Here is a 13,179-nt window from a genome sequence, read left to right on the forward strand (position 1 = left end):
TGTGTGTGTGTGTGTGTGTGTGTGTGTGTGTGTGTGTGTGTGTGTGTGTGTGTGTGTGTGTGTGTGTGTGTGTGTGTCTGTGTGTGTGTGTCTGTGTGTGTGTCTGTGTGTTGTTTTTTCTTTTTGAGATGGCGTCTTGCTCTGTCGCCCAGACTGGAGTACAGTGGCATGATCTCAGCTCACTGAAACCTCTGCCTCCCAGATTCAAGTGATTCTCCTGCCTCAGCCTCCCCAGTAGCTGGAATTAAAGGCACATCTTGACCACTAAGTTGTGTTCTCAGCCACTAATTTACATTCTAAACTATACTCCCACAGGCTACATTTTCAAATATTTCCCTGCAATCAGCTGCATTTTACCAATATCATACAGGTCATTCCTACAGAATACCTGGATTTCTACTTTGAATAAGCTATTGATACCTAACCAAAATAGTGTTTCTCTCTAGAGGGTGGGGGACCCAAGAGAGGCTTTCAATTCTTGATCTGGATGGCTGTTATATAGGTGTTTTCATTTTGCAGAAACTCAAGAAGATTAACATTTATGGCTTGTACACATCTCTGAACATAGGTCATATGTGAACAGAAAGTTTACTTAAGGAAAAAAACTCAAGAAATCAACAATAGCCCTCCATAAAAATGGTTGGCAAAAGTCTGACTTTTGAATAAAAACAGAAGTACAAATGGGAAGCCGTTCTGTCAAAAGTCTGCTATTAAGAGATCGTAGGAGCTGCACAAGGCGGCTCATGCCTATAATCCTAGCACTTTGGGGAGGCAGAATCGGGAAAGTTGTCGGTTGAGGCCTAGAGTTCAAGGCCAGCCTGGGCAACACAGAGAGGACGCCATCTCTACAAAAATTGTTTAAAAAAAAAAAAAAATTAGCTGGGCGAGGTGGCATGAGCCTGTAGTCCTTGCTATTCAGGAGGCTGGAGCAGGAAGACCACTTGAGCTCGGGGGATCAAAGCTGCAGTGAGCTATGATCTGTCAATGCACCCAGTCTGGGACAGGGTGAGACCCTATCTTTATTTAATTAATAGACAGCAGTATCAGGTTCAAGATCCTTAAAATGGTCTCTTAAAAACATGAAGACCCTAAAGACAATAGAAGCAAGGTATAAATGGGCTAAGTTTTATGAGAATTTTAACACTTTTGAAAAATATTTAAGATAAACTATTCATAGCTATGTGATTTTTTTTTCACCCTGACTGGAATACAGTGGTGCAATGATAACTCACTGCAGCCTTGACCTCCAGGGCTCATGCAATCCTCCCACCTTAGCCTCCCAAGCAGCTGTGACTACAGGTGCACACACCATGCCTGGCTGATCTTTCTGTTTTTTGTAGAGATGGGGGTCTCACTATGTTTCACAGGCTAGTTTCAAACTCCTAGCTTCAAGCAATCCTCCTGCCTCAATTTCTCAAAGCTCTGGGATTGTAAGTATGAGCCATAACACCTAGTCCAATCTTTTAAAAAGTACAAAAACAAAAAAGTACAGAACCAGGGTGTACAGAACCTACACTCTTATCTCAACTGCTAACACTTACTGGTCACAGGACTTTGGACAGGTCATATAATCTCTGAGACTCTGTTTATTCATCTATAAAACAGAGAATTTTGTTTAAAGCAGAATTATGAACAACAATGAAATAATACATGTGTAAAAGTTTTATAAAGATAGGCCATTTTACACAAATGTAATATAATATCAGTAATAAAGAGACACACTGAGATGGTATTTCTTATGTAACACTATATATGGCATCAAGAATAAAAATCTTAAAAAACCCAATTAAACAGTTTAAATCTTAAATTCAAGTATGTAGCCAATATGGCCCTCCCAGGGGCACTGTCATTTTCATAAAGCAGTGTTTCTATGGTTAGGGTTAATCATCGCAATCTTTTTCAAACTCATAGGTGGCTGGGCCCACTCTCTGCACCAGAGATTGATTTGATTGGTCTGTAGAGGTTCCTGCAAATGTTGTAAAAATCTTCTCCTCAAATAGCTCTGATAAGTATCCACAATTGAGAACCAATGTCATGAAATCCAACATAAGCATCAGAAAGGCATGGTTTGCGATTTGCTTTTTTTTTGTTGTTGTTACATATTATCTAGTACATATAGTACTGGAAAAGTCTATTAGCTAAATGAATAAATGAAAAAGGCTTAACAGCAACTTTTAATTATGAACTTTCCTTAGCTGAAGGTTAACCCAAAGCTACAGTGCTCAAATGCAAACTTCAGTGAAATGCTCAAATTGCAAGTGGCCAAGCCCAATCAAAATCTCAAGAGCGCGACCAAGATGGCTGCTGAGAAATCCCAGATCTACACAGAGGTAGAGAAACTGCTAAATATCAAAGAACTGGGTGAGAAGCAGATGTAGGTAGAACAACTATATGATGTTGAGATCAGAATCCATGAACCTAAGACTCAGCTTCCTCCAAAAACTCACATAAAGGGAGGAATACTTTCTAATGTATCTATTACTTCTGAATGAAGTCAGAAGATTTCAAATCTAATTAACTTCTCTTACTGCAATGATCTTAAAACAAAGCTTCACACAGCAGAAGTCATATTTAATGGGATTAGTCATTTTCCTCCCTTCTTTCTACAAAGGAGTATTTCATATCTGCTTCACACACTGAGTCCAAAAACTATAACAATGTTAACTAAAATATTGGTTTCTCCTGCACACACTTATCGATTTTCACAAAATGCCAAATAGCTGAAATGGCTAATTCCTCTAAAGTGCAACCACGACAAGCTCTGCTGGTAGTTTAAAATTTCAAATATAAATTAGCTGGGTGTGGTGGCACACACCTGTAGTCCCAGCTACTGGGGAGAATGAGGCACAAGAATTACCTGAACCCAGGAAGCAGAAGCTGCAGTGAGCTGAGATCGAAACCTTGCGTTCCAGCCTAGGTGACAGAAAGAGACTGTCTCCAAAAACATTTTTTTTTCAAATATTAAAAATTATAAGTTTAAAACTGGTAGCCATGAGAAATACTTCTTAATTTAACATATTAAATGTGATCCTTTTTTGAAGATTCAACTCATAAACACAGCTAGTATGGCACAGTAGAAAGCAATATAGTTAAGAACTGAAATTAGAACAAAGTTTGACTTCAGACCCCACTTTCCCTCTAAGACTCATTTTTCTTATCTATAAATTAATAGAGACAATAGTATCTACCTCAAAGGGTTGTTCCAAGGACTAAATAAGGAAATTCATGAAAGTACAATTGTCTTTTTAAAAAAAATAGTTTATCTAATTTTCACATTTTTTCCCCACTGCCTTTTTCACAGTACCCTCACTAGCTCTCCTCACCAAGGCTTAAAAATTGCTAGACATACTATGTTTTCCCCCCAGGAAATTTTCAAGGCTCTAATCATTAGACTCTTTGTCCAACTGAGTTTTCTGAGATATTTGTATGGAATTGAGCCACGAACAACTACTACATTTCATTAAATCTGAGACACCATAAATTATAAGAAATACCATCTCCAGTAATACGGTCAGTTATTGGAAAAAAAGAAAAACCATCATTTTACGTGCCACTAAGAAGAAAATGTTGGCTACTAAACTATGACACACTATCATTTGAAAGGTGCATCCCAATTTCAAAATGAATAAAAGTGGGAAAGTGTGGTAGAACATAGTCTGTAGCAGGTACTGTGTATATAATCATTGCCCAGTTCCTGATGTACAGAATGTGAGAGTGCTCCCCTCTGCTACAGTAACCTCCAGGTTCAAAAGGAAAAAGAAAATACACCTTAAACATGGTGAATGGTGCTTGTTTTTATTACAGAGACGAAGACCCAGAGAAAGAAGATTTTCTAAAAGTTTTTTTCAAGTTATCTAGTCAGTATCTAAAAGCTTGGCACTGCAGAGCAGAGCATGTAAACTTCTTGCTTTAGGGAAGCAAAAATATAAAGGGGTTCTAGCCTGTAGGTAAGTTTCTAATAGACTCCTAATGATTTAGTCTTCTAAGGAAATCATATTTGACAGCAGTGCTTATCAAACTTTAATGTGCATACAAATCGTCTGGGGAGTCTTGTCAAAATTCAGGTTTTGATTCGTTCGCTGAGGTATGATCTGAGATTCTGTGTTTCTGATAAGCTCCCAGGTGATGCTAACGCTGTTGGCCCACTGACTTGGAGTAGTAAGACTTTTAGCCGGGCGCAGTGGCCCACGCCTGTAATCCCAGCACTTTGGGAGGCTGAGGTGGGCGGATGATGAGGTCAAGAGATGGAGACCATCCTGGCCAACATGGTGAAACCTTGTCTCTACTAAAAAATACAAAAATTAGCTGGGCGTGGTGGTGCGCGCCACTACACTCCAGCCTGGTGGCTGGCGACAGAGGCAGACTCTGTCTAAAAAAAAAAAAAGACTTTTAATGTTTACAAAGCATTTTCATATATGCTACCTAGCCATGTGAATTAGACTTTGTTGAGTTTTGATTATCCCCATTTTTGAAGATGAATTAAGGTCCATTTGAAACTCAAACCCCTGACTTTTATCTGTATCACATTGTATGGAAGTTTTCAAACAAAACCTATGAAAGTAACCTAGCACTGGTTACCTAAAATAAATACAGTGAAACCTAGAATAGCAAGTCATCAAGTTTCACGACCCAAATGGATGTATACTACGAATGTGTATACATTCTCTAGACCAAAAACCAGATACTCCCAACAGAACAAACAGAAAGACCATCCCAAGATATTATTTCTAAAGAATCTTTCTTCTGTGAGGTTAAGGTGGTCATTACCCTAACTGAAGTTTAGAGTGGTCTTTTCGTTTCCCTGCACACCATAAACCAGCGAGGTAGAAATCATGATCTACTTTTTGGCTGGCTAGGCTTTCACCTATTTGAAAAAGATCAGCTGGTATTCCAGACATCTAGGTCTTTAGATAGCAATCTCACCCATGGGCCTAAAAATACAGTAATTACATCTGATTTTGTAACCACCCTGAACCATGGGGCCGGCACCTGTTCTACTCCAAGAATAAATAAAATAAAGGATACAAAAAAAAAAAGATTTTTCTGATATTTTGAGTTCTCCTATTATTCTGAAAACTGACCTCCTAAAGTTTGAGATTCCTATGTGGAATACTACCAAAAATGTACAGCAAATGCTAAGAACAAAATATGGTTGTCAGATTCTTGTTGGCCTGAAAGTATTATTAGCACAGAAGCCAAAACCACTAAACTGAGACCATTTGTACAATCAGAATGGATTCAAGCTAGACAAAGTACTAAACAGCCTTCAATGTAGCTGTAACCTGGAAACTTCACTGAAAATGGTAAACCACTATACAGATTTATTTTAGCTCTCAATCACCTTTACCTGAAAAGTTAGTCTTCATTATCTGTTGCCAGTGTGTGAGAAGAGTGCCTTCTTAGTCAGGTCTTCTTCTAGGCCTGCTTTAAGGTCTACAATCACTATACCATCAGAGATGGTGTTTTCGGCTCTCAGAGTTAAAGTGAGGCTTCCTGGAGTTAATGTTGATATAGCTACCCCAAAAGTAAAAATACTTGGATGCCCTGACCCCATATATGACCAAGTACCATGCCTTTATAACAATTATCTACAAGAAGCAGATACCCTATGTTCCTGGTTCTCTGATTTCAACACTTTAAATGACAGACTAGATTTTAAAAAGAAAAGGCTCACTTTCCTCAAGAAGAGGCATGCATACTATGACAACCATAAAGTGATTCAGGCTTCCACAAAAAGAGCTTTGGTCAGATGTCATCCTGACAAAGAGGCAGAGAAATGCCAGGTTATGTGTAAGATTAAGAGGATACAACCATAAACCTGATAACAAGTTCACTGGCCAAGCGCAGTGGCTCACACCTGTAATCCCAGCACTTTGGGAGGCCAAGCCAGGCAAATCATCTAAGGTCAGGAGTCTGAGACCAAACTGGCCAACATGCTGAAACCCTGTCTCTACTAAAAATACAAAAATTAGCCAGGCATCATGGCAGGCGCCTGTAATCCCAGCTACTGGGGAGGCTGAGGCAGGAGAATCGCTTGAACCCGTGAGGTGGAGGTTGCAAAGAGCCAAGATCGTGCCATTGCACTCCAGCCTAGGTGACGAGCAAAACTCCATCTCAATAATAATAATCATAATAATTGGTTCACTAAGCCACAGGTCTCCAACCACCATAAGACTGTATATGCCAACAAATGGCTTGATGTCACCAGACCAGTCCTCTTGTATCACTCTATTGATGCAACCTAAGTTAAACTATGGGATAATATTCCATTATCCACGATCTTCCTTCTAAAAGAAGCTGGAACACAGATTTGGAGAATTTTCATTTATTTTTATGCATACCTCAGAAGCTCAGTAAATTATCTTGATAGCTAGAGTCCAATCTTCTGACCCCATCAATCTAGTCAGAGGTCTTCCCTCTTCTAGTCACAACTCTTTTGTAAAAGAGCTAAATCACCAGTTTCCCAGGACAACTAAGGTAGTGAATCCAAATGATACAGCTTTTGTCATCAAAATAACTGTCTAACGAGGTGATTAAAAAAGAAAAAATAAAGAGAAAAATAAGGAGCAAAGTGATTCAATCCCACCATGTATCTTTCTCCTAATTCCAACTATTTTTCTGCTTCCTACAAGCTTCACAGTAATGCAGGCATATGCCTCCTGGTTAGTGCCCAAGAATTAAAAACTGATCACACACATGACAGAGAATTCACAGCTAGAGTCACAGGTTTCAGTTCACCACACTAGCAACCTACTGACGCACAACACTAATTTCTGCAGAGGAATCTGTGCTCATAAGATGAAGAAAGAGAGAAGACAAAAAAAAAAAAAAAAAAAAAAAAAAGAGGTGAGCTGGGGATAGAGTGAAAAAGGAGAAGTAACTCCATTCTTTCCATGAGATAATAGGCAAATGATCACTTAGCCTGAGCCCATTCCTCACAACCAAAAGGTAGATCTTGTTCTTCCCAAGCAACCCCTTGGGAAGGTTCAAATAAAAGAGGCCATCTCCTATCTGATTCACAAGCTACTAAACCTGACCTAGGTCTCTGCAGGGTCAAAACACCCCAAAGCAATCAGGTCAGCTTTAGAATAGCTAGTACTTAAGAACTGTACTTGACACTTGAGGAAGCTGCATCAAAAATAAACTACTGTTACTCTAACAAAATTTAACCTGGAATAGGGAAAACAGGACCAAGCCTCTGATACCCAGTAAAAGATGTATGACACTAAGAAGTACTGAGCAACAAATGCTATTAAAGAAAGATAGTTATAATTATTAATATACTTTGTGGGAAAGAACCTTCTCTCCCACAAGTTATAATAAAATCTCTTAAATGACTGCTATCAGGTAGTATTAGCCCAAAATGACTTCAGGGAGAAATGACTTTGAAAAAGTACAAAACAAGTTAGACAAGAGAAAGGGAGGGAAGATAGATTCATGTGCCTTTCATGGTCTTCCTATCTGTGACTTGGAATATGACAACAGTCATAGAATACAAAATGAGGAAGACTAAAATAGAAATACATCATCTTAAGCCTTCTTGATCCAGAAAGTTAATGATAAAGAAAGAAATCATTCTGAGAAAGGCTGTCACAGATGCTTATGGAAAAATGCTAACAACTTGAAAGAGGCTATAGACACAGAGACTTAACTTACTACAGTTTAGCATCAGAGAGGTCAGTGACAATGAATCCAAAAAATCCAGAAGAAAGAATTAACAGAATCTCTAATTTCTTGACAGGCCAGGTGTGAGAAATAAAGCTGTTCAAGGAGGGCCAAAGAGGATTCTATAATTAAATCACAGCTAACAAAACAAGAAGAGCCCTATAATCTGATCCATATTAAGGTTTCTCGAGTACTGGCAAATCACTGATCTCAAATCTGGAATTCCCTGTTAACAACCCAGCATCCGCTTTCTTTTTTTACTTCCTTCCCAACCCCTTTTTGTTTTTATTTTAAAGTAAAAATGGTGTTTTCTGATAGACCAATGAACTTTGATCTAGATTTCAGTTCTTATCTCACATTACTATCAATGTGTCCGCCCAAAACATTATTACTTTAGTTTTTAAAAGTTTAGTTTACATCTCCTAGTATGTTTGCTGAGTTCTATTTACAACGAACATATCTGAAAATACCCTGTAATTAGTGCTGTCAAGGAAACTAAACAGGCATGTTTTGCTTTAGGGTAAAAAAGATAGATAGATAGATAGAGAGAGATAGAGAGAGATAGAGATAGGAACAAGTTCCTCAAGCCAACTTACAAATCCTCCTTTTCTTAGACAGGAATCGCCCGGGGATGAGCTCAACACATACTCCACCATGCTAACGCCTAGTCCCCCACTCTCCGATCGTGGGGACAGTACAGAATTGACCTCACTGTTCACATGGAAACTCTGACCAGGTCTTCTCTGCACCATGATTGGCTGGGAAACTGAATGATCTACAAAAAAGATACACAAGCATGATACAGTGCAGCCAGAGGCTCAAACAAATTATGAGTGATGTCTCATGGATAAACCAATGGAATCAGGAAACTTGCCATGGTCAGTTGAGCCAAAACCTCCTATTGTGTCTTTCACTGTATGATATTCAACATAAGCTAAGGAAATGGAACACACCCCTCATTTATCCAGGATAGCAGAAGAATACAACCGTTTATCTAGCTTATCTGGTTTGTCTAGCTAGGTGGATAAAATGTTTACCCCTTTATATGTAAAAGGATTTCTTTTTAATCTATTTTATTGATAATATTACTAAAACAAAATACAATTTTACTGCCCTTTTTAAAAATAACAATATAATTTGTTCTTTTCTGATAATTCACTGTCATCATGAGGTTCCATGCTTACATTGTGCTGTAACATACCACACTGGCTTTTGGGTTTTCTGTCTCCTTCCTCCCTAACACCTGTCACTTTTTCTGCTGTCAGTGTGTCTGCCTCTGTAAGTTCTCCCCATCCCTCTTCAGGGGTAGTCTGCCAGAAGAATGTCCATGCCCAGTGACTTGATTTGGTCCCAATCACATTTAAAGATCGATCATTCTATACACAGTACACAAGGGCAAGGGGAAAAAAAGAAACATGAACTTCAAATGGCAGGTGTGGATTTTCTAATTCCAAGTATGCTGACAGCAGTACAGAACAAAACATTATAGCTGAAAGTATGGTCATTTCAAATAAGACCATTCCCCTGTGGCTAGCACTTCAGAAAATATTGAAGATTTGATTTTGTGTTAATTACGTTTTAATAAATTACATCATATAAAGCTCCTTAATGGCAATTACACTACAGGAGAGGACACTGCTTGACATGCTTATGTCACTGATGTAAAAGTCATGACTTGCCAATTGCTGAGGAAAGGAGCTCTAAGACAGGCATAAATCACAGTACAGATGCTAGATCTAGATTACCTGATGTTCCCCAGGCACTGTCTCGCCATTGATCACCCAGGAATATTCCTTTTGGTCCATCTTTGCTGGATTCATCTGTTTCCCAAAACTTTTTACCTGGCAAGAGCTGCTGCAAATTAAAAATAATAGATGCTTTTAAAGAATTCATAAAGGATGAAAGTACAGCAGTCAACACTTTCTTTTAGACAAGGGTACTGAAGATGCTCACGTGCCCTGAAGGTCTTTAATTAATGTGTTCTGACTACACAACTGTGGTCAGAGAACTACTATATATTTGGTAAAAGTCACAGAGAGGCCTAAGGCAAGGCGGGGGGTGGGGATGGGGACACTGATCTAACTATCCAATACAAGCTCAACTTAAATCTAGAATTATTCACTTAACCAATGTCAAGATTTTTAAGGAGGAGGGAAGGGAACTAATAATGACCCCATTAGCTAACTGCTAAGTGGACTCTTACTGAAAAAGAATACCTACAACTACTAAAACACTTCTCTCTATATGTGTACTAACTACCAAAGTTACTCAAGGTGGAGCATAAACCCAGCTATGAACCTCAGCTATGGAATGCCAGAGGCAAAACTCATTTCTTTTATACATAGAGATTCCATTAACCAAAACACTTCCCAACCACAACTTTAACCTATTCCAAGATTTTGAAAGGACAGAAAAGCTATTCCTTCAGTACTGAAAGGGGAAAAAAAAATCCCCTAACCTCCATTAATTTTTTTAACAATACTTGGTAATACCCTTATAACTTCACAAATCATTCCATGCTTCAGAGAAATCAGGGATCACTGGCCCTAAGCCAACATGAGAAGTTTATACTAGCTTCAATTAAAAAATGCAAAGTACCCTTCAAGCAAGACACAGTACAGTTTCGCACAAGATCAAAGCACTAGTGACCAGGCTTACAAAGTAAAATTCCACAGAACTCCATCATTCTTGGTTCTGGTCGTCAGCTTTACTCACTAAAATGCCTCCGCTTATTTCCTCTCATCATGTTTTCAGCTGCTATTACACAGTAAACTAAGAAGTCTGAGATACTATTTAACCACCATTTTTGGGCACAAAAATATCTGGAGAGTTGAATCTCTCAGAGGAACACAATAAAAAACCAGAAAGCACAAAACATTTCCTCTCCTTAACAATAAAGGTTTAACCATTCCCATTTAACCCATAACCCAATAATAATGGGAAAATATTTATACTCTGCTTTCACTAAAATAAATCTCCACTTCCCAAATCTAATTTCTGGGTCAGTAGGCATAACTTTCATCTACCTGTAAGAGGCTCTATAATCTGTCTCAGGGACATAGGTTACTGCCTGAACCAAAGCAGTTTCCCATATACTTTGCTCTTCAGGACCTAATATATTGTTTACTAATTAAACAGGATCAGGACAAAAACACATTTTGGTCTGGCATTTAATTGCACAGATACTTAAGTTTCCTTGAAGATGAAGAGTTGTAAGTAGTAGTCTTCCTGGTATATTGCTTGCTACCTTAAGGGCACTTGGGGGAGGGCCGGAATCAGGGTAATATGGGAAAAAGCCTAGCAATGCTAAGCATGAAAGTCGGGAAGCACTGAACTGAACAACTTTGAAGTGCCCTAAGAAATCTTACTGAATCGCCCTGGGCCTCATTCTCTTTTTATTGATGAAGGAAATATCGTTCAAGTTGCTGTGATGATTAGAAATATTGTTGATGAGTGCCTAGCACAATAGGTTCTCAATAAATTTATTCAAAAAAATCACATCTAGGCAAAATAGCTGTCAAATCAGGTCACAGAGGGGATACTGAAAATTAATGTAAACTATGCAAAGGACAATTCAAGAATTTTTAAACTTATTTTTCTCCTTTTGGTCTCAAAAATCTCCTGTCTGAAGATTACAAATAAAATTTCTTTCCCATTGGTTGTACCCTTCCTTCAACTAAAACTCTGATTTTTTTCTCTTGTACTTTGTGGAAAGCAAGAACAACTACTCTTTTGCATTCCAGAAGAAAGAATGTCACCACAGGAGGGCCTCACTTGTTTCATGCTCCACATAATAGTGCAAAGAGCGCCAAAGTGATCAAAATCATTCTTGTCCTTTAAATTTTTTAATTAAGAGTTCATTCTTTACAAAAACTTGTAAATCTTGAGTTTTAAATAAACTCAAGGAACAGGGCCCCGTGTGGTGGCTCAATCCTGTAATCCCAGCACTTTGGGAGGCCGAGGCAGGCGGATCACCTGAGGTCAGGAGTTCCAGATTAGCCTGGCCAAGATGGTGAGACCCTGTCTCTACTAAAAAGCACAAAAATTAGCTGGGTGTGGTAGTGAACACCTGAGTCTCAGGTACTCAGGAGGCTAAGGCACAAGAATCACTTGAACCAGGAAGGCAGAGGTTGCAGTGATCATACCACCACACTCCATGATGGGTGACAGAGTGAGACTCTGTATCCGGGAAAAAAAAAAATCCTCAAGGAATAGTTTCCAAAAGTACCAGCCTCCATATGCAAATATAGTCTTGTCCATAATTTGTAAAATTGCTTAGAGAAAGCAGCAGCCTTTCAGCTCAAAGCTTCAAAACTCAGTTCTGGGATCCTCTCGCCTTTCATGATAGTGTACCAGGTTTTCATAATGTGAAAAGCAGGTGAACGAATAAATAAGCAAGGCTATTTTCTGAGTAAATTCTCTCAAAAGGAAACAAATAATACAGCAAACATGAAGCAAAGTGCTTTGAGGTTGGTGCAAAAGCAATTGCAGTTTTTGCCACTATGGCAAAGAAAGAAGAAAGCAAAAGACTAAACCAAGGTGCTTGGGCAAAGACAGAAGCAAAATTAGTAAAGCTCTTAAGTCTCTGGATCTACTTAGTTTTTCTCCCTTTCCTCCAAAATATATGCATCTACATTTAACTGCTCAGTTAGCGGCATCTGAAACGACTCTTAATGATCTTCACTTACAAGTATTCATGCCCAATGTAATCCCCTTCCCCTGACTGTGGGCTAGACCTATAACATGCCTCTAAGAAATAAAGTAAGGCAAGTCATGGGATGTTACTTTCAAGACGTTAAAAAGCTGTGATTTCCATCTTGCTTGTCCTCTTGTATCTATTGCCCTGATTGCTTATTCTGATGATGACTGCTGCTATGTTATGAGCTGCCCCATACAGAGGCCACATGAAGCCAAGAGACATCTCTGGACAACAGCTACACATACAAAGCTTCCCACTGAACTGTGCCTCTGCCCTGAATCATTTAAACCCAATTAAGAACTGAGGTCCTCGGTCCAACAACCTATGAGGAATGGATCCTGACATCAACCACGAGAGTGAGCTTGGAAACATACCTTTCCCCAATCAAGCTTTGAGACGCATGTAGCCACAGTTGAAATCATGACTGCAGCTTATGAAGGACCCTGAAGCAGACGACTCAGCAAAGCCATGCATGGGTTCCTGACCTATAGAAACTGTGAGGCTTAAACAACTGTCTTGTTTTAGGCAGGGCATGGCGGCTTATATCTGTAATCCCAGTACTTTGTAAGGCTGAGGCCCGAAGTCTAAGACTAGCCTCAGCAACAAACACAGCAAGACTTTAGCTTTACAAAGACTTTTTAAAAATTAGTCAGCAGTGGTGGCACACACATGTAGTCCCAGCTACTTAGAAGGTTGGGGTGGGAGGAATGCATGAGCCCAGAAGTTTGAAGCTGCAGTGAACTATGATTGCACTATTACACTCCTGACACACACACACACACACACACACACACACACACACACACACACACACA

At 39.0% G+C, this 13,179-nt stretch overlaps 1 protein-coding gene across 16 annotated transcripts in view; it reads right to left on the reverse strand.

Annotated features, from left to right (window-relative positions):
* The window catches only part of PUM1 (pumilio RNA binding family member 1), a 137,219-nt gene that overhangs the window by 67,554 nt on the left and 56,486 nt on the right, over positions 1-13,179 (reverse strand). For 11 of the 16 annotated variants that reach the window (XM_032246664.1, XM_032246674.1, XM_032246678.1 and 8 more), the window contains 2 exons: positions 9,411-9,519; positions 8,262-8,440 (listed from right to left, as the gene is read on the reverse strand). The exons of 3 other annotated variants lie outside the window; for them this stretch is intronic. In XM_032246664.1, coding sequence (XP_032102555.1) covers positions 8,262-8,440; positions 9,411-9,519 — 288 coding nt within the window. The remainder of the gene's footprint in view (positions 1-8,261; positions 8,441-9,410; positions 9,520-13,179) is intronic. 2 more of the 16 variants (XM_032246665.1, XM_032246680.1) reach the window with 1 other exon arrangement.

The sequence above is a fragment of the Sapajus apella genome, unplaced genomic scaffold (assembly GCF_009761245.1).
Source record: "Sapajus apella isolate SASKATOON/1434 unplaced genomic scaffold, GSC_monkey_1.0 scaffold62, whole genome shotgun sequence".
Classification (NCBI taxonomy): domain Eukaryota; kingdom Metazoa; phylum Chordata; class Mammalia; order Primates; family Cebidae; genus Sapajus; species Sapajus apella.